This window comes from Phragmites australis, chromosome 13 (assembly GCF_958298935.1).
Source record: "Phragmites australis chromosome 13, lpPhrAust1.1, whole genome shotgun sequence".
NCBI lineage: Eukaryota > Viridiplantae > Streptophyta > Magnoliopsida > Poales > Poaceae > Phragmites > Phragmites australis.
In genome coordinates this window covers 28533449-28559488 of record NC_084933.1, presented here as the reverse complement: position 1 = coordinate 28559488, position 26040 = coordinate 28533449, and the positions used below count along the sequence as shown (strand labels likewise).

General features: G+C 43.2%; 4 protein-coding genes and 1 non-coding gene across 7 annotated transcripts; 3 read left to right on the top strand and 2 right to left on the bottom strand.

Moving 5' to 3' along the window:
• The first annotated feature begins 992 nt into the window (after positions 1-992).
• On the top strand, positions 993-8413 carry LOC133888099 (uncharacterized). 3 transcript variants are annotated; one of them, XM_062328216.1, is made up of 20 exons: positions 993-1265; positions 1366-1454; positions 2055-2164; positions 2257-2308; positions 2611-2699; positions 2857-2923; positions 3004-3066; positions 3186-3356; positions 3468-3561; positions 3652-3731; positions 3839-3911; positions 3997-4040; positions 4174-4241; positions 4668-4753; positions 4835-4992; positions 5079-6387; positions 6877-7160; positions 7242-7460; positions 7550-7706; positions 7997-8413. In XM_062328216.1, the coding sequence occupies exons 1-20, from the start codon at positions 1154-1156 to the stop codon at positions 8302-8304; spliced, it is 3633 nt and encodes a 1210-aa protein (XP_062184200.1). In that variant the 5' UTR covers positions 993-1153; the 3' UTR covers positions 8305-8413. The 3 variants fall into 3 exon arrangements, with proteins under 3 accessions (XP_062184200.1, XP_062184199.1, XP_062184201.1); XM_062328215.1 differs by having other exon boundaries at positions 2254-2308; XM_062328217.1 differs by lacking the exons at positions 993-1265; positions 1366-1454; positions 2055-2164 and having other exon boundaries at positions 2273-2308; positions 2618-2699.
• Positions 8414-9219: 806 nt separating this feature from the next.
• LOC133888692 (zinc finger BED domain-containing protein RICESLEEPER 2-like) lies at positions 9220-12223 on the top strand. Its single transcript, XM_062329025.1, has 3 exons — positions 9220-9414; positions 9494-9823; positions 10016-12223. The coding sequence occupies exons 2-3, from the start codon at positions 9496-9498 to the stop codon at positions 12157-12159; spliced, it is 2472 nt and encodes an 823-aa protein (XP_062185009.1). The 5' UTR covers positions 9220-9414; positions 9494-9495; the 3' UTR covers positions 12160-12223.
• Positions 12224-12793: 570 nt separating this feature from the next.
• On the bottom strand, positions 12794-13653 carry LOC133888693 (NDR1/HIN1-like protein 26). Its single transcript, XM_062329026.1, has one exon. It carries the CDS (start codon positions 13583-13585, stop codon positions 12890-12892), a length of 696 nt encoding a protein of 231 aa, XP_062185010.1. The 5' UTR covers positions 13586-13653; the 3' UTR covers positions 12794-12889.
• Positions 13654-14627: 974 nt separating this feature from the next.
• Positions 14628-16962, bottom strand: LOC133888816 (peroxidase 1-like). Its single transcript, XM_062329188.1, has 4 exons — positions 16669-16962; positions 16366-16554; positions 15951-16119; positions 14628-15236 (listed from the first exon to the last, which is right to left on the bottom strand). The coding sequence occupies exons 1-4, from the start codon at positions 16894-16896 to the stop codon at positions 14815-14817; spliced, it is 1008 nt and encodes a 335-aa protein (XP_062185172.1). The 5' UTR covers positions 16897-16962; the 3' UTR covers positions 14628-14814.
• A 6142-nt stretch (positions 16963-23104) lies between these two features.
• On the top strand, positions 23105-23324 carry LOC133889891 (small nucleolar RNA U3). Its single transcript, XR_009903970.1, has one exon. It is a non-coding gene; the product is annotated as a small nucleolar RNA U3 (small nucleolar RNA).
• Positions 23325-26040: the final 2716 nt, after the last annotated feature.

Sequence of the window (26040 nt, the reverse complement as noted above, 5' to 3'; positions counted from 1 at the left end):
AATAAAAAAATAGTGATCACTATATTTTATCTAAAATATTATGTATTTATGACAGGGAGCACTTGATTTTGTCCCTGATGAACGAGCAGGCGACCGTGGATTCCGAGGCTGATTAAGCTTTACCGTCAGATGAAGCTTCGTGTAGAGCCAGCGATTGACAGTACTGGTAATTGCTTCGGAATTAGCTTACTTTTGGTTGAAGGTTTCAGTAACTTTTTTTGCTCGTGGATCGTCAGTTAGATTTGTTTTTGTAGTTAGTAACATGGTTACCCGATCATACGCTTTTGTTTGAATAGGGTTGAGATATATGGAATTAAAAATGGATAATTGTAGGGAAAAGTGAGGTGTAAAGGTACATCAGGAACGGTAAGATGCTCACATCATTTTTTTTTAAAAGGCAGTGCCTATTTCATTTATTAAAACATATGCTCACATCATCAGCTTATTTTTGAAATGCTTCAAGGAACTACTTCCACTCCATAAAAAATGATGCTTTCTAATTAGAACTTCCACACAATTAAATTACCACAAAAAGTTTTAACCAAACACTTCTGTTGCAGATAGTTCATCTGTTTCTCAAACAATGAAGATACCATACTGAATTACCAAAAATCAACAAGGAGTGAACCCATAACAAAAATAACTGGATGTTCCAGATTAAACTGCTAGTGGTTCAGGTGTCCTATCTATATACTTATTAAACCAGAAAGTATTATATATAATGAATCATTGTAAAGCAAAAATTTAATCAGTATCATCCTATCTATATACACAAGGTGAATTCGTCTCTAAATCAACAAACCATGGTACAATATTAACCTTGACCTGTACCCAAAATAGATCCCCAGTAAAGAAAAAGAATCACAGCAATGCAATGTTGGCCAAACAGCCAATGGCACTCTTACACAAAGAAGGAAAAAAGGAAATAAATAAAAAAAAGCTTAAACCAGAAGGAAGTGTCAGTCTGAGACCTAAAAGGGCCCACCATTTCTTTCTCATCTCCTTCCACCCTCCACCTCCCTCCTCTGTGACTCTCTCTTTCTCCCTCTCCATCTCGCCTCCGATCCGGCGGCGCGCCACCACCGACGCCGGGGAGCCCCTACCGCCGCTCCACAAGCCTCTGGGGTGGTGCGGGGCGTTCTAGGAGGCGGGGATGGAGTCGATCATAGCGCGGGCGCTGGAGTACACGCTCAAGTACTGGCTCAAGTCCTTCTCCCGCGACCAGTTCAAGCTCCAGGGCCGCACTGCGCAGCTCTCCAACCTAGGTGGGATCCGTTTGCCCCGCTAAAACCTCCACCCGGATGCCGATTTCATGGGGGTTTGTGATTTCGGCGTTAATTCCGGTGTGATTTGGGGGGTATGCAGATATCAATGGAGATGCGTTGCACGCGAGCCTGGGGCTGCCTCCGGCGCTCACCGTCGACACCGCGCGCGTCGGGAAGCTCCAGATCACGGTAAAATGGCGCCACTTTCGGCTCGTAACTTCTGTTTGTTTCAGTTGCCTTTGTATTTTTCTCTCGGGTCTCAAGGCGCATTGGTGGTAGATGTTTGTCCATACTGCTGCTAAGTTGTCAAAATTTCATATATTTGGGTAATTTTTTTTAAAAAAATTGCACATTAGTTGTGCTCGTGGATAGAAAAAGACTTGTGGCGAAGTTGTTATTTTGACTGTCACTGTGATACATTATAGTTCTCGGTTGGGAAAGTTAAAGTGGAATAATTTTGGGTCATGATGAAATGATGATTTTATGAAGTGTTCCTTCGAATTCAGCTCGGCGTTGGTGTGAAATTTGCTGCACTCTTGTTAATTTTTGACCTGTGGTCAGAATTGTGGAATTTCCAGTGGGAAGGGTGGGACTTAGTGTTTTTGGTGTCCAGATGTTGCTGATTGTGGCTAGGTGGTCATCTCGGGTAGATTGAACACTTGCATTCACTTGACAGTTGAAGCCTGAGTTTGAAATTAAAAATGGCCTAATAGTTAGACAATTCTCTATGGCTAATAACCGTGTATTTGTAGTTTCAGTAACGAAATTATCTTTTGTTTATCGCTGCAGTTACCATCTGTGTCAAATGTGCAAGTGGAGCCAATTGTGGTGAACATTGATAAGCTTGATCTTGTGCTTGTAGAGAAGGACGATTCTGAAAATCTTTCCAGTCCTAGCAGGTAATTTCATTTCTTTACGTTGTGATATTGTACCATTGTGTGACCATTCAGTAATTGTAGTTCTTTCTATTATTTTCTTCCCTTTTTAGCAGTGCATCATCTCCATCAGCAACTAAAAGCAGTGGATATGGTTATGCTGATAAGGTTTGTTTCCTTGCGCTTGATGTTCAGCACACAGCCACTCACACATTCCACATGTTTATGATGTAAAATCATTAATATTACAAGTCTGCTCCTCAAAGATCTGAAATGCCAGTTCCATGATAGCTGAAATTCAATCTATCCATTTGCTCAATGATCTGATATTTCCTCTTTGTTCTCATGCCTGATATTCTGCCCTTTTATGACTATTACCCTGTTTTAGACTATACATAAAGTTATCGAAGCAAAATATACTTGCAAGAACTGAACTTGCGATGAGGTTTAATGTGCTATGTCGGACTTAGATTGCAGATGGAATGACTGTACAAGTAGGTATTGTGAACCTGCTTCTGGAAACACATGGAGGTGCCCGCCGTCAAGGAGGTGCAACATGGTATTAACCTTTGTTTCAGTGACTTTGGCCCCTTATTTTTTTATGGGTTCTGTGCATATCTCAGTTCTTGTTGGTTTGTCTTAATTTTTTCACCAAGTAGATTTTGCTGCAATGCTGCGCCTGGAAACAGGAATCCTAATTTCTTCGTTCTATTCAGGTCACCACCACTAGCAGCTATCACATTTCGCGATCTTGTACTGTACACAACAAATGAAAAATGGCAGGTACTCATACTAATTTTAAATTATAATTAATTTTATTAATGATTGTGCTTCATTGCCTGATTTCAATGCCTTGCATATAGGTAGTAAATTTGAAAGAAGCAAGGGATTTCTCCAACAACAAAGGTTTCATTTATGTTTTCAAGGTTTGATACTCCCCTACTTGATTCCAGAAGATCATATGTCTGCTTTCACTGTTTACTGATCTATTGCAAAAACTCAAAATGGATTTCTGATCTCTCATATGTCTTCTTAAAATTCACAGAAATTGGAGTGGCAATCACTGTCAGTTGATCTATTACCTCATCCTGACATGTTCACCGATGCAAGATTTAACTCTTCCAGCAGTCAAGATAACAAACGAGACGATGATGGTGCGAAACGAATGTTCTTCGGCGGTGAAAGATTTTTGGAAGGGATATCTGGGGAGGCTAACGTGAGTGCTTTGAGTTTTGGAATATGTTGTGTAAACTCATTGATTTGTTCATTTGATGTCGAACTTCCCTTTTCCTGGCTTCTTGGCTTACACATTTCTATGGACCATCAGATCACGGTCCAGCGGACAGAACAAAATAATCCACTTGGGCTTGAGGTTCAGCTGCATATTACTGAAGCTGTCTGTCCTGCCTTAAGTGAACCTGGTAACCAGTTCCTGTCCATGAAGCTTGACCATTCTGTCCAGTACTTCAATTATTGTTTGCATAATTCAAAATTGAAAAATATTTGGACAGGCTTACGGGCTTTTCTCCGATTCTTGACTGGAGTATCTGTTTGCCTAAACAGGGGAGATGTGGATCCAAAATCTCAGCAGGTTTACCTTTTCTTCTGTGTACTTTTATCGTTGCATTGCATGCAGTATGGTGGGTATAGGATTTATTTGTATCCTTATTCCTTTTCGTTCTGTTATTTTTTGACCAGCTTGCAGAAGCAGCAGGATCTTCCTTGGTGTCCATTATTGTAGATCACATATTCCTCTGTATTAAAGATACTGGTTAGTAGTAGCACTGGATTACTTCAAATATGGTACTTTTAGTGCTGCTATAGTGACTTGTTTGTTAAACCATTTGTGCCAACAGAGTTTCAACTTGAACTTCTCATGCAGTCTTTGTTCTTCTCACGGGTATTTTTTTTTAACTGCATTGTATTTTGTATTATGATTTACTCACTGGGGATACCCTCCGCTGATGATATGCTTGATTTAGACTGTTTGACCTTACAGAGAAATTGATTTTATGTTTTTATTTATCTTAAAGGCGAGCATTTCAGATGGGGAGAGTTCGAAGAACTTGTCTTGCATAAAGGTCGGCGGGCTGTTTCTGAGGTACTATGTATATCCTATATCCTTGTTGCTAGAGATTGCACAAGTTCTGATGTTTATAGTCATTCACTTACTCCCTGCTAAAATTGAGGGCTTTGTGACTCTTCATGTCTAAAGTATCAAATGGCATTAAACCAATATTGTCTGATTAATGCACTGCGGAGGTTACCCAGGGTGCATACAAGCTGAATATAGGATATCGGGACTGTTCATGTTGAAAGTATCAAATGGCATAAAACCATCATAGTGAGGACAATTGTATCACTTAGGTTACTCAAGGTGCACACGATTAGGTTACACAAGGTGCTCATGATGTAAAAAATAGCAAAATTTAATTTAAATTAAAATAAGGGAATATTTGATCTAGCTGAGCTATCGGATCAATTCAAGAACCTTTGCTGTGCCTCATGTACAGATATGTTACTGCAGGGACACCTTTTCTCGCCCTCCATGCACATTGATACAGCCGTCTATGCAAGCAGTTTCACAAGAGCCTCCGCCTGTGCCTGACTTCGGTGACCTAATTATTTCTAATTGTTGTAGCAGATTAGGTATCCATGATATGGTTGAGTCTGATCTCATAGTTTGATTTTCAGGTCAAAATTTTTGCCCTCCAATCTACCCATTTGGGAATCAACTATTAGAATTCGCTGCCGGAGTTCCTTTGTTTTCCCTCTATTGTCTTCAGATCACTCCTTCTCCATCACCTCCAAAGTTTGCTTCAAAAACTGTCATCACATGCCAGCCTCTTACGGTTTGTCTTCTTTACATTAGCAATGAAGCATGTTCGTTTAGCCTTTTTCTGCTTAATTAATATTGCTTTTGCTTCGTCATTCTTAGGTAACCCTCCAGGAGCAGTCCTGCTTAAGAATTGCCTCATTCTTGGCTGATGGAGTTGTGCCCAATCGCAGTTCCATGTTGCCTGATTCTTCAATAAACAGCCTGACATTTTCACTTAAAGAGTTTGATCTCTCTGTTCCATTAGATGCTGAGGAAATCACAAGGTGCAGTGGAACCAAGAATACAAGCCCTCAATCATCATTTTCAGGTGCACGACTTCATGTGGAAGACCTGTACTTCTGCCAGTCACCATCGACAAAGTGTGCATTGCTAAACCTTGATAGAGATCCAGCTTGCTTCCTTCTATGGGAATATCAACCTGTTGATGCAAGTCAGATGAAGTGGGCTACTCGGGCTTCTCATCTAAGCCTCTCGCTTGAAACTTCTAGCACTTCAAATGGACAGAGAGCAATTAGGGACTCCCCTGCAAATTTGTGGAAATGTATTGAACTAGATGACATCCGATTTGAGGCAGCTATGGTTACAGCAGATGGTAGCCCTTTGTTGGATGTGCCACCCCCAGAGGGTGTTGTGAGAATTGGTGTTGCTTTCGAACAGTTTGTGTCCAACACCTCAGTTGAGCAATTGTTTTTTGTCTTAGGTTTCTATACTTACTTTGGTCAAGTTGCAGAGCGTATTTCAAAGGTCAGCAAAGGTAACAGGTCTGAGACGAGCAAATCATCAGCTGACAAATTTGAGAATAAACTGCCAAGTGATACAGCTGTGAGCTTAACTTTGAATAACCTCCAGCTCAATTTCTTGGAATCTTTGTTAACAAGTGACCTACATATGCCCTTGGTTCAGTTTGGTGGAGAGCATCTGTTCCTGAAAGTTTCTCATCGCACTCTGGGTGGTGCCTTTGCAGTCACAACTAACTTGATGTGGAGAACTGTCTCAGTGAACTGCTTGGAAGGAGAAAGTGCTATGATTTGTGAGAATGGCACTGCAGTGACAGGTGAACACAACATTGTGCTGCATGAAAATGGGCATTCCAAGATGAGAGCAGTCTTTTGGGTTGATCATCGGAGCAAACACCAGGCCAAAGAAGCTCAATTTATTGACATAAACATCACCCATGTAATGCCTTATGACATGCGGGATATGGAGTGCCATAGCTTGAATGTATTAGCTAAGGTATCTGGTGTTCGTCTTGGAGGTGGAATGACTTACACTGAGTCTTTGCTGCATCGATTTGGTATCCTGGGTCCTGATGGCGGTCCAGGAGAAGGCCTCTTGAGGGGATTAAAGGATTTGTCTTCTGGCCCACTTGCGAAGCTATTCAAATCGTCTCACCTCACCGAGAAGGAAGGTAAGTGCTTGCATCCGTGCCAATTAATTACTGCAATTAATTCGTTAATTCAGGTAAACTTTGTTTATATGCCTGAGTCTTGATTGCTTGTGCTCAGTTGTGAGATTTGAGATGTGATAATAAGATAGGTATATCCAGCATTTCTTGGGTACCCAGGATAGTTTTTACTACATAGTTTAGCATGAGCCGATGCTAACTTCTCTTCGCATTATGATTGTGTTTAAATTCACAAAATCCATGATTTGAGATCAATAACTATTGTTCATTCTCCACCATCCATCGACATGTCTCCTTTGCATCTCAGTCCAGAATGCGATTCCTTTCTTAACTGTAACATACCCAACTTCAGTAACTATTACTATTGAAATAGTGTATGAAGAAAATGATTTAGTCCTTATTTCAGATGCAGGCCAAGTTCTCTTATTTTTCACTTTGCTGCTTTTCTAGTGCATTAATCATGAATTTCTCCTCTTTCCCCTAAAATTACAGATGAAAGGTCCAAAGTTGATGGCCACAATTCAAAGTTTGACCTCGGGGTGCCAGATGATCTTGATGTGTCAATTGAGCTTAGAAATTGGCTATTCGCACTTGAAGGAACAGAAGAAGTAGGAGATTGTTTTTCTGCTCGTGGTGATCTTATCAGTAGAGAAGAAAAATGTTGGCATTCAACCTTCAGGAATCTACATGTCTCTGGCAAGAGCAGTGATCGGCTTAACTTGGGAGGCACAGAAAAGGTGTTGCCCAAAAAGGCATTTCCAGTGGAATGCTTTACGGTACAACATACGTGACTGCCATGCCTTTTTCTATTTCAGTTTGGCAATATTGTCCAGTTGTGTGATACCCTGTACTTGCAGGTTGGAATTGAAGGTTTACAGGCAATAAAACCTCGCTTGAGAGATCAACTCACTGGAAAAGGAACATCAAACACTCATCAAATGGGCAGTGAATTTAATAATGCAAATTCTGTTGGTGACCAAGGTGTTGATGTTGAAGCATCCATGGTTATTGGCGAAGACGAGGTTGATGGTGCCCAGTGGACAATGGATAATGTCAAATTTTCTGTCAAAGAACCGGTATGAACACATCTTAATTACTTCTCTAAACCTGTTTCAAATTTGAATCTGCTTACTTAACTAACTATTTTACCCATATGAGAGTGCAGATCGAGGCAGTTGCAACAAAAGAAGAACTAGAGCACCTTGCCATGCTTTGCAGATCTGAAGCTGATGCGATGGGGAGGATCACTGCTGGAATTCTTCGTCTCCTTAAGCTTGACAAATCTCTTGGCCAGGGAACTATAGAACAGCTCCGAAACCTAGGTATGGAGCTGCCCACAAGTAACTTAGGTTATTAGAGTATTTACAGGACATGCTTTCTCTTTCCTAAAAGAACCCACGATATTGCAAATTTAAAAGGTTTATACTAAGTTTGCATCACGAAGGGCAAGCTCGTGTTTCACGGTTCTCAGTGTTGTAGCTCTCATAATGTTTCCTGTTTATGTTCTTTCACTCCCCTTCCGCTTACAGCTTGCTTTAACCAAGAAAAAAAAGGTTTGCAAGTGCCCTTTTCTAGAGGATTCAAATGTCTTTATGAAGTTGTGCTGTCACAGGAAGCGGTGGCATGGACAATATCTTCTCTCCCAGGAGGCTCAGCAGGCAGAACAGTTTTGGCAGCATAGGCACTCCTAGGACTCCAACTCTGCAAGCAATCGCAGATGGTTTGGGATCGAAAAACATACTGGAAGCAACAATTTCCTCATTACAAGCCGAAATTTCTGAATCCAAGGCCAAATGCGCGACACTGATTTCCCAGGCAAGCACGAGGGAAGATCACAACTGCGCTGAGGATATCAGACAACTGAATGAAAAGCTCGAGGGCATGCAATCCTTAGTGACACGATTGAGAACTTTGATCTGAGTTGTACATGTTTTTTTTTGGGTACAGTACAGGGTCGTTCTGTCCTATACTTGGAAGGTGGCTAATGCTGCACTTCCTGTTGGCTTATTCACTTAATCTTTTGTGTACATTTCTATATGTTCCTTGAGGGGTGTATAAAGGTAGAGGTGTGTGTGTGTGTGTGGGGGGGGGGGGGGGGGGGTGGAAGAATCTGTTAGGGGCGACGACGACGACGACAACAGAGCCTTTATCCCAAGCATGTTGGAATAATCTGTTAGGGAGTGGAAGAAAATTTTGTAGCTGAAACAATGCCATGTAGCAATGCATTACAATCAAACAAGTCATTTGGAAGAGCGGAATTGCCATTTGTATGTATAATGTGCACACACAAAAATTTGCGCATACAAACGTTCCCTCCTGGGTGTTTATGCTGTGCAAGCATATGTACTTAAAATCGAAGTTTATAATTTCATCAAAGTGATATATTTACACTTCTTTTGTCAGTTCGAGATTGATTTTGCCAGCTTTCGTTTTGTGTGATTTCTCCTTTATCTACTAATCCAGTTTTAGTGGCAGGATCCAAAACCCATAAATAAAATAAAATCTAAACAGGGCTCCCAAAGAATAAATGCCAGAGGAGAGGGGAACATCGAAAGCTGGGCCCAATGTAAGCCTATTGAGCCGAGGCCCATCCGCCCATGTACCCAATATGTCTTGACAAGCCAGCCCATTATAAGGTTCAACTCCGAATCTGAACAACGTGGGCCCAGGATGAACCCATTCTCGGCCCGAGTCAGCGAACTGGGTTACCCTTGCCCATGCTTCGCCCGCCCGCCCGCCCGCCCGCCCGCAGATCCAACTCGATGCCCTAATCCCGCCCAGAGTCTCGATCCCCTCCCGCGAGCTTCCCCAAGCGTTCTCCATCTCCAGGTACCCACCGCGCCGCGATTTCGCTCGGATTTCCTCCTCAATTTTCTTGCTCTAGCGGCCTGTATGCGCGTGTATTCCGGCGATTTGGGCTCACAGTGTGTCGCTTGTGTCGTGATCCATTAGCTTTGGTGATTACTGCCGAGTACTACGCGTATGCAGATCTTGCTCTTTCCTGGTTGTTTCGTGTGTCTTGCTCCAGATGTATGCTCTGCTCTGTCCATTCTGTAGTTAGCCGCATGCTGGTGATCGTATCCTCTTGTCTGATACTTCGCGTGTGCAGCTATGGAACACCCTATGATCCAGCAAGTTGTGGAGCATCCCGACGAGCATGAGGAGGAGGATAACAATAACAGCATGAAGATGGAGGCGGCATTCGAGGGGGTGCACACCCCGTTCAGGTACAAGCACAAGAAGAGGTCCAAGGTGTGGGAGGAGTACAAGCCCATCTTCTTGAATGGGAAGGTTCAGTTTGCGGAGTGCCTGTACTGCCGCAGTCGCATGAGCTGCAAGGATTCCAACGGCACGAGCCATCTGTGGCGGCATCAGAAGATCTGCCCGGGCAAGGAGGAAGTGGCGCTGCGGCGGCAGAAGGATTCTTACTTCCGATATGGTATTTTTCGCTTTCTCCTGTTCAGACTTTGTGCATTACTAGTTGGTTCGTGATGTTTGGTTGAGTTTATAAGTGCTCTTCAGTTCCAGTTAGCATGGTGTTGTAGTTTAGGATCTAGCTGTCTAGATATTCCTTTTTTTAAAAACAGTTTACCTGTGGCATATGTGTGACACATCCATATTTTGTGTACAGTTTTGGTGAATGAGAATGAGAATGACCCGATGACACCAAATGATCCGGTCAACCAGATTATTACAGAGACACTTGAGGACATAAACTTAGTAATTCCCAGCAGATTCAAGTCAAAGGTGTGGAAGGAGTTTAAGCCTATCTATGTTGAGGGAAAACTCCAGGCTGCAGACTGTGTTCACTGCCACAAGCGCCTCACTGCAAATAAGTTTGGGGGGCGAAGCCATCTAAGTCGACATCTTCAGACCTGTCAAGCAGGAAGTGGAAGGGGCTACAGTCATCAGAAGGGTATGTTTTACCCTTCTAGTCTACCTAATTTGAAGTCCAGGGAGCAAGATGAGCTCTCACCTGCCTTGACAAATGGGAAGGTTCAGATCGCAGAATACTCCAGCAAGCTCCAAAGGGCTAGTAGCTCTGGCGATACCTCCCCTATAGTCCGGCCCATTCAAGTGGTGCCGGCACATCAACCTTTGCCGTCACCAGATTTTCCAAGCCTGAAGATACAGAGGACCTCATTTATGACCACGATGACTGACATCGGCACAAGGAAGGTTGGTCAAGAAACAGCTTATCAAGAGCTAGCCAGAATGATAGCTTCGCATGGTTATCCTTTGTCAATTGTAGAGCATGAAGAAATGAGAAGATTTGTAGAGAACCTCAACCCTATGGTTAACACACTCTCTCATAATGATATGGAAGGACATTGCTGTGCTCTATTTCAGAAGGAAAAGGCTAATCTTAAGGATAAACTTGCACTTTCCTCCCGGCGTGTCTCTCTGTCAGCAAGCATTTGGACTCCTGATGGAGCTGAGCCAACAGTAAATTACCTTTGTTTGACAGCACATTTTATTGATGAAGACTGGAAGGTTCGCAGAATGATAATCAAATTTGGCATGTTTTTGTCCTCACCTACTGATGTGGAAAGGATGATACATTGTAAGGAGGCTTGTGTCCCAGAGTCTGAAAGTGGAGCATACATTGTCATATGGGATGCCATTAGAGATTGGAATCTAGATCAGAAGCTTTTGAGCTTGACTTCTGTTGGTGAGGTTAGGAATGACGCAAGTACCTCAAAGCTGATGGAAATACTTGTAGAGAAGAAGTGCCTTCCTCTCAGAGGCAAGCTATACAATATTGCTTGTGTGGATGATATTCTTAACAGTATTGTTTCCAAAGTGCAGCAAAATATCCTTCGCCTTGTTGGTGACATGGTAACCGATTTTTTTGTGGCGCATACATCTTCATCATTGACCCAACAACAGCTTCTGGAAGTCATTTCACAGATGAGTTTGAAGTGCCCACAAGAAGATGCTAAGTGGTGGCACAGATTTTATTTTAGGCTTGAAGTTCTTTTGCATTTCAAGAAGTCATTTCCTTCTGAAGAAGTGGTGTCTCCAGAAGATATCAGAGTTGTTGAGTCCATTTGTAAGATTTTGAGGACGTTTTATCGTGTTATTGAAGTCATTTCTAGCCCTAGCTCTCCGACAGCAAATATATACTTCAATGAGATATGGAAAGTGAGGACAGTTTTGCAAGAAGAAGCATCAAATGAGCACGGAGAACTTGCTACAATGGTTATGGAGATGCAGGAAACGTTCAATGTGTATTGGCAAAATTCATACTTGTGGTTGTCAATACCTGTTATTCTAGATCCTAGATTCAAAATCAGTTTCATTGATTTTCGTCTGAAACGAGCTTTTGGAACAAATTCAGCAAGCTGCTTATCTGCCATACGTGAAACAATCCGGGAACTCTTCAATGAATACTGTAACTCTATGGATCAGCCCAATGGAGATGCTTCAAGTACTGAAGCTTTTGATGCAGTCGATAATGATTCATTGGAAGATTGGGATCAACATCTCAATGAACAAGCAAGCAATCAGATATCTACAGAACTTGACAATTACTTTGAGGATGGGCTAGTTCCGAGGAAGGATGATTTTGATATTTTAAATTGGTGGATGTGTCATACCACAAAGTACCCAACGCTTGCAACAATCGCACAGGACATCTTGGCGATCCCAGTATCTGCTGTTCATTCTGAAGCAGCATTCAGTAGCAGTGGACCAGTAATTCCAAAGCACCACAGTACATTAAGCATCAAGACCATTGAGGCACTTGTTTGTATTCGAGATTGGATGAGATAAAATGTTAAGATCCTATACTTTGTTCAGTCCTAGTATCAAGACAATTGAGGCACTTTATTTTTCACATCTTCACTTATAGCAGTGTTAGTTGTATGACGCGCAAAGCTCGGTTCATTGAAATATCACCCAGTTTCTGCTAGCGCCATAAAAGCTAATGATGTGCTGATGACTCGGATGATTCCCATCCCGGCAGGGTGCATGCCATGCTGCAGTGAAGTACCAAGGTGGCTTGCAGTTTTCGTCGCCGGAAGACCTCGACCAGTCTATGTATATATGTCAATGGCGCTCTCGACCAAAGGTGATGGCTCCGTCGGTGATCAACTCCCCGAACAGGGTTGGTGCACCAGAGATTTGGTAGCTCCTGCTGACTTCGTTTTCCGCTGAGATGTGTATATATCAGTCCTTGCCCTTTGCTTGATGCAGTTGCAGACTTTATTATGCCTGTATTGACGGGTCTCTGGCCCAATAACCTAGCTTAGGCTAATGTCGAACACATGCTTTTTGTGATATGTTGTGGAGTCTACTGGCAATCGAGTAATTGTCGTCTTGTATGGACATGATCGAATGGAAGATTCGCCCATACTTGCAAGGAAAGAATACCCGTTACACTGTACATGGCTGCTCTGCTCATGGTGATCGAATGCCACCCGTACTTTTTATAAAGATCACATACCCACACGGCATCACACGGCCAGTTCTTAAATCTGTACTTTATCGCCTCTCTGGTCTCCTAGAAGAAGTCTATGCTGCACCGCTTCTGCTGGTACTCCGGGAGCAGCTGACCGTCGGGCCCCACGGCCACGTCGCAGCTGACGTGGAGCGGGTGCCAGTGCCGGTTCCCCCAGAACGCCAGGCGCGCGCGGATCCTCGACCGCACCTTCACCGTGACCGCCACCGTGCCTCCATCCGCCGCGTCCCGCGCCATTTGGCCGCCCACCGTGGCCGGCGCCACCTCCACGCCCTGGAACGCGACGGGCGACGTGGACTTGGGCGGCTGGTACAGGGGCCCGCCCGTCAGGTCCTGGTCGCTCACCACCTCGCCGCCGCGGTACTGCACCGACATGTAGAGCCGGTCGAAGAAGAAGGCGACGTCGTGGTTCGGGTTGTGGACGGACAGCTGGCCCGAGAGGACCACCGGCCCGCCGGACGGGATGCCTGCGGCGGAGAAGGCCGTCACGTGGAACCGCGGCCGGTGCGGGCGGACGGCGAGGTAGGCCACGAAGAGGATCACGCCGGCCAGGAGGAGCACGGTGAGGAAGGCCGAGCACAGGAGCTTGGTGCAGCGGGTCAGGTGCGACCGCTCCGCCAGCAGCGGGCGGGTGCGGCTCGTGACGGAGCCCGTGGCGGTAGTCGTCGGCGGCATGGTCGACGTACCTGCGGCGTGGATGCTTCCTCTGTTTGTATGCGCGCTCGCACGCATTAGCATGCATGGCCGTCCAAGTACACGTGACACAGGTTAAATTTTGTTGTGGTTTTGCTTGGCGGGCATGATGATTCTTTGAAGAGAGCCGAAGGAACAAAAGGAGAGGAAACCATGATAGCTAGACGAGCTAGCAGTTTTCTTCGTGCTTTGGTGTAGGTTATATTCGAGCACTTTCTTGGTTCTTTCAGTTGGGATTGTAGGAGCAAGGAAAGGTAGTGAAAAGATTGAAGTAAATAATAAGCCAGCAACGTTGCACCATGGTCCATGGAGGATTATTGCACCGGCATCGTAATAGCGTGTGCTTGACTCACATAACATCGAAAAATTACCGTGGTAATTTCGATCTGGTCTCATTGCTATGTGCATGTGGATGTAAGATATAGCATCTTGACGAAGAATGTAGTGACGCTTATACATTTTTTACTGGATAAGGCAATAGGGTGGAAAGTGCACCTGGGAGGAGTGCGAGATAGGCTTGAGAGGTTGACCAGTACGTGGACGTGGTCCATGTGGAGGTAGCTTAACGAGTTCTTATGCTTCATCCATTGGATAGGGTCACTTCATGGATACCCAATGCACAAGGTAAACTTTACTCGCCAAGTGTTTCAGAGAGCATGTTTCAAGTTTCCTATTATTACAGCTGATAAATAGAAATACCAGCAATGTTCAATTGGTTGGCATAGTAAATTCACTCCCATGATAAAAAAGGTGTTGCTTTTTTCTCATACGCTGGTTTTTATTTGTTTTTTCAGACGACGATTGTGAGCCACTGATAAAACCTAACGCCTGCCTCCTCTTGACACTCGCCCGACGCAATTTCTTCAACAACCTATACACGTTGCCAACTCCGCCCACTTCCAGTCTAGCTGCCACCCCTAGTCTCCCTCTAAATCTAGCACCCAATCAGGTAGCACCCTGAACCCCTTCCCCTTAATGTGGCAACGTGTTAACACGGGAGTATGAAATATAAAAAGCGTGACAAAAAAAAAAATGGTTACCACAACTACAACTATGTTCTTGCGTGACTTGAGCATGCACACGCCATTATTTTGTCACTGGATCAACCAAACAGTTTATTTGATGACATCACAATAATACAAATGAAGGAAGGCTATGATGCATACACCCTGTAACTTAACACGCCAGTTTTACACATGGAAGAAATTAACCATTAGTAATCCTTCTTACGGTCACACGAATTAACGGAGCTACACGCGCGCGCCGGCGCGCGTCTAGTTCACAAAGGCGCAGTGCCTCCTTACCTCCCCCTGCGCGCCGGTGAGCACCTGCATGTTGCCCATCTTCACCATGGACGCCGCGAAGTCCGCGAAGAACTCGGCCGGGTAGGTACCGGCGTCGGCAACGGCGGCCTGCCGCTGGACGTAGTCCCTGGCGGCGGGGTCGTTCATGAGCGTCTGGTCGGAGGTGAAGAGGGACCTGCCCTTGGCGACGTGCCGGTAGTAGCTCGCGTCGAACGTCCTGAAGCTGCCCGGGTCCATCTCCACCAGCGTCGCTGCGTCGCCTGGCACGCACTTGCTCTTGAGCTTCGGGAGGTAGCGCTTGTCGAGCGACGGGTCGGGCATGAGCGTGCCGGTGAAGTTGTAGAGCCGGTCGGCGAAGGACGAACAGTGGGAGGTCCCGAGAGTGTGCCCACCTGTTGCGGATGAACAAGTCAAGTGTCTCAGTAACCATGCGTATATGAGACAGACGTCAATAATTAACATGCATGGTAAACATGTTAGTCAGGATCATTGCAAATTCGCATGATGAGAGGTTTTCAGTTGCATGTCAATTTCATCTAACAAAGAGTTGCATGTCAATCTTTTACATGTTTTTTTCAGACGAAGAAAATACAACTTCCGGTCTCTATACTAGCAAGACGTTAAGAAATAAATGGTTAGAAATAAAGTGCTAAAGCATTTCTTAGTTTGCTGTGAAGTACAGATTTCTCTTCTCCCTTCATTTTCCTACTGATGTCTATTGTGCTGGACAGGAAACAATATACTACTACAACTTTCTGTTAAAAAAGTTTCAATATTTGTTTTCAGAATAAAGTGGGTTCTCACAAAGGTACAGTATGATGTCATATAATTAGACTAAGAACCAGGTAGTCTCGTTTTCCCCATATCCGCCGATCTGGTACGTGCACACGCTACCTTCTTTCATTTACAAGTTGCTTAAAATTAGTGCTACAGATGATCGCCTTTATTGGAGAATGCTACTCCTACAGATCTGTTGGGATCAGCACAGCCTAGGTAAACTAAAAGAACAGAGAACCAGTGGGAGATGCAGCATTGTCAATCATCTAAGTACCCTTTTTTATTAAAGATAATGGATCGAGTTTAGCTCCTGAAGAATAGTATATTACCTAACAGAACCACCTGATCCTTTGCATCAAGGCCCTTGGGGATGAAGAACTGGTACAGGTTCCGACCGGCATCAAAGAAGGGTGGAGGGAGGTTGTTCAAAGCTTCATCCTTCACCGATCTCCTCCCGTCCCTCCGCCCCGTTGGAACATCCCAATGAGGACCTTTGGTCTGTTTGAAAAGAGCAAAAAGGATCTTGCTTAACTATAGTTCACCATTTCAGCTCCAGTCATTATCAGCAGCGAGAGAGCCAGTGATGTGCAAGATGGTCAAATTCAATCAACGACAGTCAAAACCGTGTGATTTTACCGCCATTTTCGACATGAACAAGCCAATTCCGGTCACTTCCTCCAAGCTTATAACTTATCTTACTTAAAGAATGAACCAAGATTAATGAACAGGACTGCTAGCTCTTACCAGTACAACGACATCCCTTGCTACCAGAGCCAGAACATCAGCACAGGACACCACTCCAGGGCAGGCCTGCTCCAGCTTAGCCTTTACACGATCGATTGTGCCGAAGCCTCGCAGGCTGAGGTTCGGTACCGACTCCTTCTCGGACGGCGATCCCGGTGTGCTATTCAGCAGAACAGAACCGTCGCAACCCTGCAGCATAGCACAAACAGTTCTTCAGTCACATACCTTCTGAACACAACCGAAACAGTTCATAAAAGACTAAGATGATTTCTTCTTCTTCTGAAGACTAAGATGATAACACACATTCACAAAGCAGTCATGGAAATGCATCCGAAGCAGCGGGCCGGCGAGGCTGGGGACGATGGAGATGATCTTGGCCATCTCATCGCGAACAATGGCCTCTGCGTTTGGGCATGTGTACTGGTAAAAGCCAACCGTCAACCCTGATGGATTGGGTTGCAATGATGAGGCTCGTAGGACGAGGGGAAGGGCAAATCCGAAGAAGAGTCTGAAAAGCACGCTGTGCATCATGAGTGATGTAAAGCGACTAGGTATGATTAGAGAGTTGCTTTCTTGATGATCTTTGAGGTGAACTAGGACTTGCAACCTGCTTTATAGTTCAGTTGCTTACGTTGCACATAAGTGATAGCTCAATGGTGGGCATTCTTCGTGGCTCGTGCGTTTGTGTAATCCACACTCTCAAGATGACGCACATGGTTTACTACCGAATGATTTTCTCAGTAGAATTTACGGATTGCCACTCTATCCTTCATCGGTCTGAAGAAAATCTAATTCACGCACGGGAAAGTAAAAGAAATAAAAGATGAATTTCTATCTCCTTTACTAGTTTAAAGGAGTTAATGTATTTAAAATATCAGTGGCCTTTTCTCGGACCTGTTCGGCAGAGCTCCCAGAATGATTTTGTGAGTGATACTCTAAAATAAACTAAATGCTATTAGCTGAAAAAATTAGCTTCTCTTGATTCATTTTTTTTACAGAATCATTTACTCCATAGAGTTTATCCTAGAGAATTATTTTCAATTACAAAATCATTTTCATTAAAGAATTACTTATCACAAAAAATTCAGATAAAAAAGAGCTCTACCAAATAGACCCCTCTTCAAAACGTCTGTTTTCCGGTTCTTAACACCACGAAATATTGTACATGTCTGCTGCATTATCAGTTCCTAGGCAAACAACAACGTACCAACAAAATTAGTTCTCTGTTAGCACTAGGCAGTTATGGCAATATATTGAAGCAACAATCTATTGATGAAAATTTATTTATCTTTCAATAATAAAGTTGAGGAAAAGGCATTTCAAATCCATGTTGATTGTGCTCATCTCACAGAAGCAAATCATCAAGTAAAAAAATGGAGATAACCAAGATAAGATCGGCGCTAGTTGATGATTAAGCTTATCAAGTTGGTGTAGTACCAAAGTTGGTATACAGAAATACTACTTCGTTTTGAAGCAAAATTTAGGTCTAGTCAAGCGTATATATAACTCGAGAAATATGATAGCATGGTGTATTGAAAACACATTTTCAAGCCCGAAGCCAAAAAAACAGACTTGTGTAAAAGAATCTTATATTTACTAATTGGAGGCTTCTTTTGGTGCCTCCACATTAATCCTAGAAAAATCCTAGAAAATCTCATAAAAAAGCAAAACATCCAACCGTCGAATTGATCGATTAACTAACTGTAACCATAGATTAACAACCAGAAAAAACAAAAAATTAAAAAATAAATCATAGAGTCCAACTCTAAGACTACTTCTTACCTTGTCTTTTTTTTTTATAGATACCCTTTGTCCAACAAGATTACATTAGCAAACTCCAACTTAGTTACGTTAGCAATAAACACACTTTTCTAAATCAATTAAAATATGCCAATTAAATATACGTGTAATCAAACATTACAAAATTAAAACAACAGAACGCAAACATATTACAGATTATCACATAAAAGTAATATCAAAGAATTTATAATGTATTTAAAAAAAAATATGAGATACGGTGACGACATTAATAATAATAATAATTTCAAAAAAATCAAGAAACAAATAAAAATCAATTTGCATAACACATAAAATGAAAACTATAAATTAGATCTATTCACAAATAATAAATATGATTCCAATATTATGAATAAAAATTACATTTATATTTTACATTCTAATATTTAAAATATAAATAGCTGATGTATCTTAACATACAACCATTATTAACACAAATATCTAAAATTCAGCTGTAAGTTAAATTTCTAGTCTGTGCAGTCGCACAGGTTGATGCGCTAGTTATATATAAGTGATGCCCTATCAATTATCATGATTGAGCAAACTTGGTGTATCAGTCAGACTATACATTCACCTGCTACTGATGAAATGAAATTTTCCACAAATTTAAGCAAACTTCTCCCATATTTTCTACAAACTTAGTTCGAATTTTGTGTTTAGATCACAATTAGTGAGTATAAAGATAATTTACAAGTTAAACCAAGTTAAGAAACTAACAACGACCTGGTGTTTAAGCGCATGGATTGGACAATGTATTCAACTGTTTTTGAAAGGGACGTATTCAACTGTTCATTGAGTAACTGAAACGTGATGGCTTTTAGTTGTTCAAGACTTAAAGTCCAAGCCATTAACAGATCATACATAACTATTCTGTTGACCCATTGTGGCTTGCAGTGACTGCTTCACTCAACGCCAGTTAGAGTATATAAGACAATTCGGGCCATGACTGCTTCACTCAACACCGATAGGTTCAGTCATTTCCACGGAAAATCACAACCTGGTTATAAGATAGCATTCATACCAACACGGAGTTCGGTAACTTCCTGCATATCTAGTTATCTACTGTATGTTTCTCACAATTTTCTTAAGGGAATTAAAATTGATGCAGACAACTTGAATAAAAAGAAAAGGATTAAGAGAGAACAGTTCTGTCTGTACAATCAAAACTATGGAACCAATGTGAAACCCCTACAGTTCTGTCTTTATTATTGCTGCATGGAATATATGGAAACAAAGGAATGATTTAATCTTCAGAAAATGAATCCTACTTATCAAGGATAGAAAAAAGATTTCCGGGAAGAAAGGGAATCCTGCGCTTCTCTAAGAAAAGAGAGAGTTTACGCAAGTAAAGTACTAATAAAAATTACTGTCCTTCCTGTTAAAGGTTTAGGAAAACCTTTTAAAAAGAAGTTATTCTGCAAAGTCACACGATGAATGAGTCTCTGAATCTTCTTGTTTCTGCTTGGCTCACCTCTATTGTATAGCTTTTCCTCCTTTCCTTTTCTTTTTCCTGTTTCCTTTTTTGGGGGCTTGTACAGTTTGTTGTATTTTTCTTTATATATAATAAAAGTATCCTAACACAGTAGGGGTTTCCCCTACTGTTTCCCCTTAAAAAATGTGAAATACTGACTAAAATTTTTGAATCAAATGTGCACTCCCAGACCCATAGTTCTTACAACTGTCCAAACAATATAGGACTACAACAAGAACCGTTGCAAGATGTGTATTCACAAGGATCATAACCCTCACATTCACAAGGATGCACTTACACTGAAGGAACACGATGGATGGCTGCGCATTGTTTAATTGAGTAGACGGTTGAGAAGTCGGTTGAGATTTAGGAAAGTTGAAGATGCTCATAGGAAATACTTCTTGTGCCTTTGTCCACTGCCACACCACCCCCCATAGGCTGCTTCTTGGACATATAAGCATAAATTTGTCTCCTGAATCTGAATGATGCAATGTTAGGTGTTAGCACGAAGTCCATGCAAGGAGCTTAACAGGACAAGGTCGATCTTTAAACCTTTACGGTGAATATCACAGTCACAGAAGAGATTCATTGCATCTCCAACTGTGGCTTCTTATCCATGGAATAGCCATTGATTAGTGCAGTACATGACTCGAGGTCTGCTTCTCAGATGGAGCACTCTTTAGCTGCTCATCAAGGAATATTACCATTTAAGTGAGAATTGTGAACAATAGCATAGCATAAGTTAAATGGACTGCAGAAAGTGACCAAGTACAGGCAAACATAGAAGTGTATCTAAATGAGAAAAAAATGCTAGTCCTAATTATAATTGCCATATCATCATTTTAATAAAACTAAAACTAGATATGAGATAGCATCATACGGTAGGTGTATAACAAATGCTTCGAGTTACATGTGTCCATAGCAGTGTGACATAGCAAAGTCAAGGACCTTGGGATTTCATGGCACTACATAGCAAAAGGGAAAAGGTAAAACCAGGACATTGGAGCACGCCTGTTATTCGCCTCCTGCAGTCCTGCAGCTACGTTAATGGAAAGACTAGTAGCACGACATTGGGTGAACCTACAAGGAGCACGCCATGAACAAATATTACAAGTTCTTTATATTACAAAAGAGTATCAAATAGAATTCTCATGCACCAGACAAGGTACATGATCATGATCTGCAATAGTATCTCAAATTTGAAGCCTCGAAACTTCATGCAAACAAGATAAATCAACATCAGAGGTTGATATAAAAAAACAACAGAAGCACAAGATTTAGCAACAAAAATGGTGTCACCAATGGTCAATAGAAAGCCCATGGCAATCAAGCATCTAAGAACACACACAAACAAAGAGATAAGAGCAGCAATAGATTCACCAGAGATTTAACGGTACTAAAATGGATAATATTTGTTTAGAACTACATGGTTTTCACAACCTAAAAAGCTCACACGGCCTTGCACACCGACATAGTAGCACGGTGACACAAAGTCTACTATCAGGACACTTAATGCTGCATCGCAGCAAAAGGTCACAGACCACAACGGAGGCGGAGGGCAAGGTGCAGGGTGGACTCCTTCTGGATGTTGTAGTCAGTGAGGATGCGACCGTCCTCGAGCTGCTTGCCGGCGAAGATGAGGCGTTGCTGGTCCGGAGGGATACCCTCCTTGTCCTAGATCTTGGCCTTCACGTTATAGATGGTGTCCGAGGACTCGACCTCCAAGGTGATGGTCTTGCCGGTGAGGGACTGAGGGTCTTAACGAAGATCTGCATCTGTAATAGGACATCACAAGTACAAATCATGGAAGGGTGATATTGACATCTGAATCTACAAGGGATCAGTATAGGAAGCCTAGATAACAAACTATTTTCCAAATGAGGCTACATGATCCAAGAGCTACACACACACAAATTACCCAGAATATATCATCAACCAGTAACTGTAATTAAAGCACCAAACTAGCAACTGACATGTAGACAATTACTGTTTAGCGAAGCTAGATAACAAGCCTGGTCTTTGAACGACAAAACAAAATCACAACGGAAGCACCTAATTCCAGCAACTAACAGACTCAATCAACTGCAAGTTAGTGAAGAAATTTAGCACTAATCAGTTCTACATGAATCCATGATGTAGGAGCTCATCGAAACAAATCATTAAGCTAGAACATATTATCAACTGGAAATTGCATCTACAGGACCAGACTACCAACAAATATCTAGTACAACAATTAGCCAAGGGATGAGTTAGAGCATCTAATAGATTTCTCAATCGCACATGATCCGATCCAAGCAGTTTACCAGATTCATATGAAGGCTTTAGAACACAATAGGAACAGGCCCACGATTGTGACGGGACCAAACGATCTCTACAACCCAGAGAGCTTATCAAAACAAATAACTGCTACTGATCATACGAACCTAAAATCGGACGAAACCCTAACGCGACAAATCGAACGAACCAAAAATCGCACGAAGCCCTAACCCGACTTGAAGGGCGAACAAGGATAGCACGAAACCCTACCCTAACAGTTCATTACCCTTCATTTGTTCAGACCCATTCCTCAAGGAGGGAAAGCTTTAGGACAAATCAGCTGTCTACTCTCCATCTACTCTGCTCGGCTAGTGTAACATCAGGGTTGCCACTGTTTTGTGTATTCTTCATTTTGCCAAGAGGATTACCTTGATAGTTGCTCATGACACCTCAGTGTCATACCTTAAATTTCTTCACTTAGTTTTCTATCTCTAAAACAGTGTTAAAATTAACTACTCCAGGGCAAGTTACCCGGGTAGCATCCCCGCATACAAGGACTAGCTGGGAGACAAGGAGTCAACTACTTCACCAGAGAACTGCATCCAGGTTGGGCTTCTCTGCGCTGCGTCCAGGAAAAGCCGGACGACAGACTATCAATGGCTGAGGTTGTCGAATGTTAAGCAACACAGACCTAGTTCTTGATGATCCCACGATGCCGACGATCGATGGTAGAATTCTGGCTACATTTCGAGAGGCAGATCTCTCAAGCCTGGTAGCTAGCGTATGAGACAGTGGATCTGCGTTGACAGACATGGTGGTAAACTGCTGTTGCTAATGCTTGTTAACGCCCACTCCCTTTAACACCATGTTACCAGACAAGTTTTCTGTGGCTTTTGTAAGAACCGATCGTGGATTGAGACATTGGATTTGGAGAAACTAATTCTTTTCAAGCTGATTGTTCGATGCTGTTTGTTTTAGCTTGAGCTTTAAGGAAGAATGAAACAAACGCGCCCAGCGAGCGCGAGTCAGGATAGCGAATTGTGGGCCGTTTTTTGCCAGAAGAAAGGCCAGCGGCCCAATACGAAGAGCTACCCCATGAGTTGAACCCGCCCGGCCTAAACCTCGGGGAGAGCCATCGCGTAGCGAAACAAATACCACCTCGGAAGATTTGTCGCGTCACAACCGGCTTATAAGCGGAGCCTTGTACCATCCAGCACGACCTTACTTGAACAGGATCTGTTCTATAGGATCGTACTGCTGCATCCTTGACTAATAAGGAGACAAGCACTAAAGCTTGGTTGATGACTCATGACCTGTGGGCCAGAGCGTGATTAACGGCCACGACCAGAGCTCTGATGCTCGATCCGGTGCTGTAGAGGATCGTTCCCGGTTTGGTCTACCTGGCTGGGGTGGCTCACAGGTTGTCTGACAGGCTTCATTAAATCTTTTTACACATCTCGATTTTTTTTTCCTTTTGCTCTCTTTTCTGCAAATCAGACACCGTATGTACATGGCACAAACTCTGCATGTTGGACACCATGCCGTCATGCTATTCTTTTTACTGCCACCATATGCGCATATAGCATGTGGGTTGCATAAGAACTAGTGACACGTACATTATCCGGAAAATTCTACCATCCAAGTGCCACCGTACCTAGAGGCTTCTTCGGCCACCTCATTGAACACTCACACACGGCTTATCCATCCAGTTAGCCGCCGATTCCTGAAAACATGAAGTCCTTTTTTGTGATGAAATGAGTGTGCATGGCCGGTGTGGCGGTGTCAGCGTTGCTGCTGCGGGGACAGAAGCTAACGGTGATCAGTCGTCATGCTCTTCAGTACATAATGCATTGCTCTGTTTGGTGTGGTTGTTTTCTCTCTCTGTGCCTTCTTTAGGAAAGGTTTTCGTTTACCTTAGCCCTTAGCGGTGGCGTACGCGAATGCCTGAATGGGCGCATGTCGCTGCGTTTGGCAATTTCTCTGTTGGTTCTTGATCCGGTATCTGGAATGGCAGAGCACATGTTGATAAAAAGAAAAAAGAAAATGCACACTTCAGGTTTCTGAAGTCTGAACCACCAGCAGAATCTCTGAATTGTTGTTGGTAGGCAACGGATCGTGCAGACAAATGGCGACTAAAGAGCACGATTGGTTCATGACTTCACGTAAACAGTAAGCGATAATTTTGCTTCTCAAGACCAGTAAATCTGAAGTTTTCTGGGATGGGACACATATTTGAAATAACGACCAGGAGCGGACTTGAAATAACGACCAGGGGCGGATGGTTCCTGTTTAAAAGCCGGCGCCCTTAGTCCAGATATCAATGGAGAAAACTAAATTCTTATGCCAGTTCAACCTAAAATATTAACCTAATAAGTGAGAAATCATTCACCTTTTATGTCATGCTCTTTCATCGTTAATATCCTATGTGAGACTAAATTCAACATATTGGTATTTGAAGCATGGATCCCTAGCACCCGGTACGTCCTGTTTCTCTGCGGCGTTGGAGACGCAAGCAGAGGACATTGCCGCTTCCAAGATTACACACTGATCCAACATACTGAGCTTGAACAACCAGAACCAGCCATATTGATGCCATGCCATCAGATTCTGTCCTTTTATTTTTAGCAACGATTCCATGATGTTGTTCTTTTGTGACTGACATGCGTACTATGGTGATTGTTTCACAGATTTCGACCAGCAGCCTCGTGGGACACCGCCTCTCGGCGCAGGTTCAGAGGATTCCGGCCAACAACGAGACGTGGTTCCGTGCCCCGACGTTCCAAGGCCGCCGAGGAAGACAATGAGGAAGAAGCCGAAGAATGGTTCGTCGACGGCGCCACCGAGACCTTCGAGGTCCAGGGACTCGTTAGCGTCTCAACCGCCAGCAGCGGCTGATGCTGATGCTACCGTTGCTGCAGATGGCATGCAATGATCCAAACTGTGTCCCGGGTTGTGGAGGCAATGCTATTGCTAGAACGATTGATCGTCTCTGCATCGCGTCAATTGTAAATGCACTAGCTTGGATTGCAGATGAAACGAATGCAACGAAAGAGAGTGTAACCTAAAGCTGTCTAAATATGTCGTGCCTACTATACCAGTCCGATGTCTGGTACTGTAGGCACAACGCAAGCACAACACGATACCACAGGCTGTGTCTGGGCTGAGCACGCGGCACGACCCGGCACGCTGGGGCCTATCTAGGCACAGCCGGTCCGCGAGGCATGGCACGAGTATAGGCGCAGTATGGCACGGTCGGCCCAGCAAGAGCCGTTGCCTGTGGGGCCGACTCGGTGTGGCACGGTCGGCACGGTTGGCCCGGCTACGCTAATGGAGGCACGGCTGGGTTGACGGGTTGAATGGGTATCGCTAAGCCCGTTTGACCTATTAAGCTATTTATTTTGAATTTTGTAGCTGTTTTGTGATTGTTTGGGTTTAAAAAAAATTATCATTTTTCAGCTATAACTAGAGAATCATCCTGCCTTTCTATTCCACAACAGCAACAATATTTTCTCTCTTATTTTCTTCTCTTATTTTTGTCTCAAAGTTTTTAAGAATTTACGATAATTTAGCAAAATTAGTTTGAATTATTGCAAAAAATCCGAAAAAATTCAACACCCTCATCTTGATGTCTTGAAGAAATCTTGATGATTTTATGAATCATTGTTCTTTCTTATTTTTTTCATTGTTTGTTTGTTATTTGATTATTTCTAACTCCGAATATTTGATTTTTTTATGCCATTCGACATAACCATGGATGCCGATGGTCATGATACATCAACCGATCATGATTTTTTTTCTAAAGACTCGAAGGGTTTTTGATAACAGTGCTGCAGGTGACGGATCCGACGATGACGCTCAGCAGCACTTGCATCTTCATGCTTTGCATGCCCCCTGGTGCAGCTCCCCTTCAAGCACATCGGCATGCCCCTCTCCCTGTGTAAGGTCCGCCGGACGGAGCTCTAGCCCATCCTTGATCGTGCTGTAGGCCGTATGGCGGGCTGGAAAGGCCGGCTCTTCACTCCGTCCGGACGGTTGGTCCTGCTCAAATCGGTCCTATCCTCCCTGCATATCTACCTCAATGACTGTCCACCACTTGCCGGCCTACACGCGCAAGTGTCTTGTCAAGCTCATGTGTGCGTGGCTTTGGTCAG

Bases quoted from the DNA above. Each gene is read 5' to 3' on its own strand.
- LOC133888099 (XM_062328215.1), top strand. From the start codon at position 1,154: ATGGAGTCGATCATAGCGCGGGCGCTGGAGTACACGCTCAAGTACTGG. The intron at 1,266-1,365 runs GTGGGATCCGTT...GGGGGTATGCAG, and splicing joins TGCGCAGCTCTCCAACCTAG to ATATCAATGGAGATGCGTTG. The intron at 2,309-2,610 runs GTTTGTTTCCTT...TGTCGGACTTAG, and splicing joins GATATGGTTATGCTGATAAG to ATTGCAGATGGAATGACTGT.
- LOC133888692 (XM_062329025.1), top strand. From the start codon at position 9,496: ATGGAACACCCTATGATCCAGCAAGTTGTGGAGCATCCCGACGAGCAT. The intron at 9,824-10,015 runs GTATTTTTCGCT...TTTTGTGTACAG, and splicing joins GGATTCTTACTTCCGATATG to TTTTGGTGAATGAGAATGAG.
- LOC133888693 (XM_062329026.1), bottom strand. From the start codon at position 13,585: ATGCTAATGCGTGCGAGCGCGCATACAAACAGAGGAAGCATCCACGCC.
- LOC133888816 (XM_062329188.1), bottom strand. From the start codon at position 16,896: ATGATGCACAGCGTGCTTTTCAGACTCTTCTTCGGATTTGCCCTTCCC. The intron at 16,120-16,365 runs GTAAGAGCTAGC...CTTTTCAAACAG, and splicing joins CAAGGGATGTCGTTGTACTG to ACCAAAGGTCCTCATTGGGA. The intron at 15,237-15,950 runs GTAATATACTAT...CATCCGCAACAG, and splicing joins GGATCAGGTGGTTCTGTTAG to GTGGGCACACTCTCGGGACC.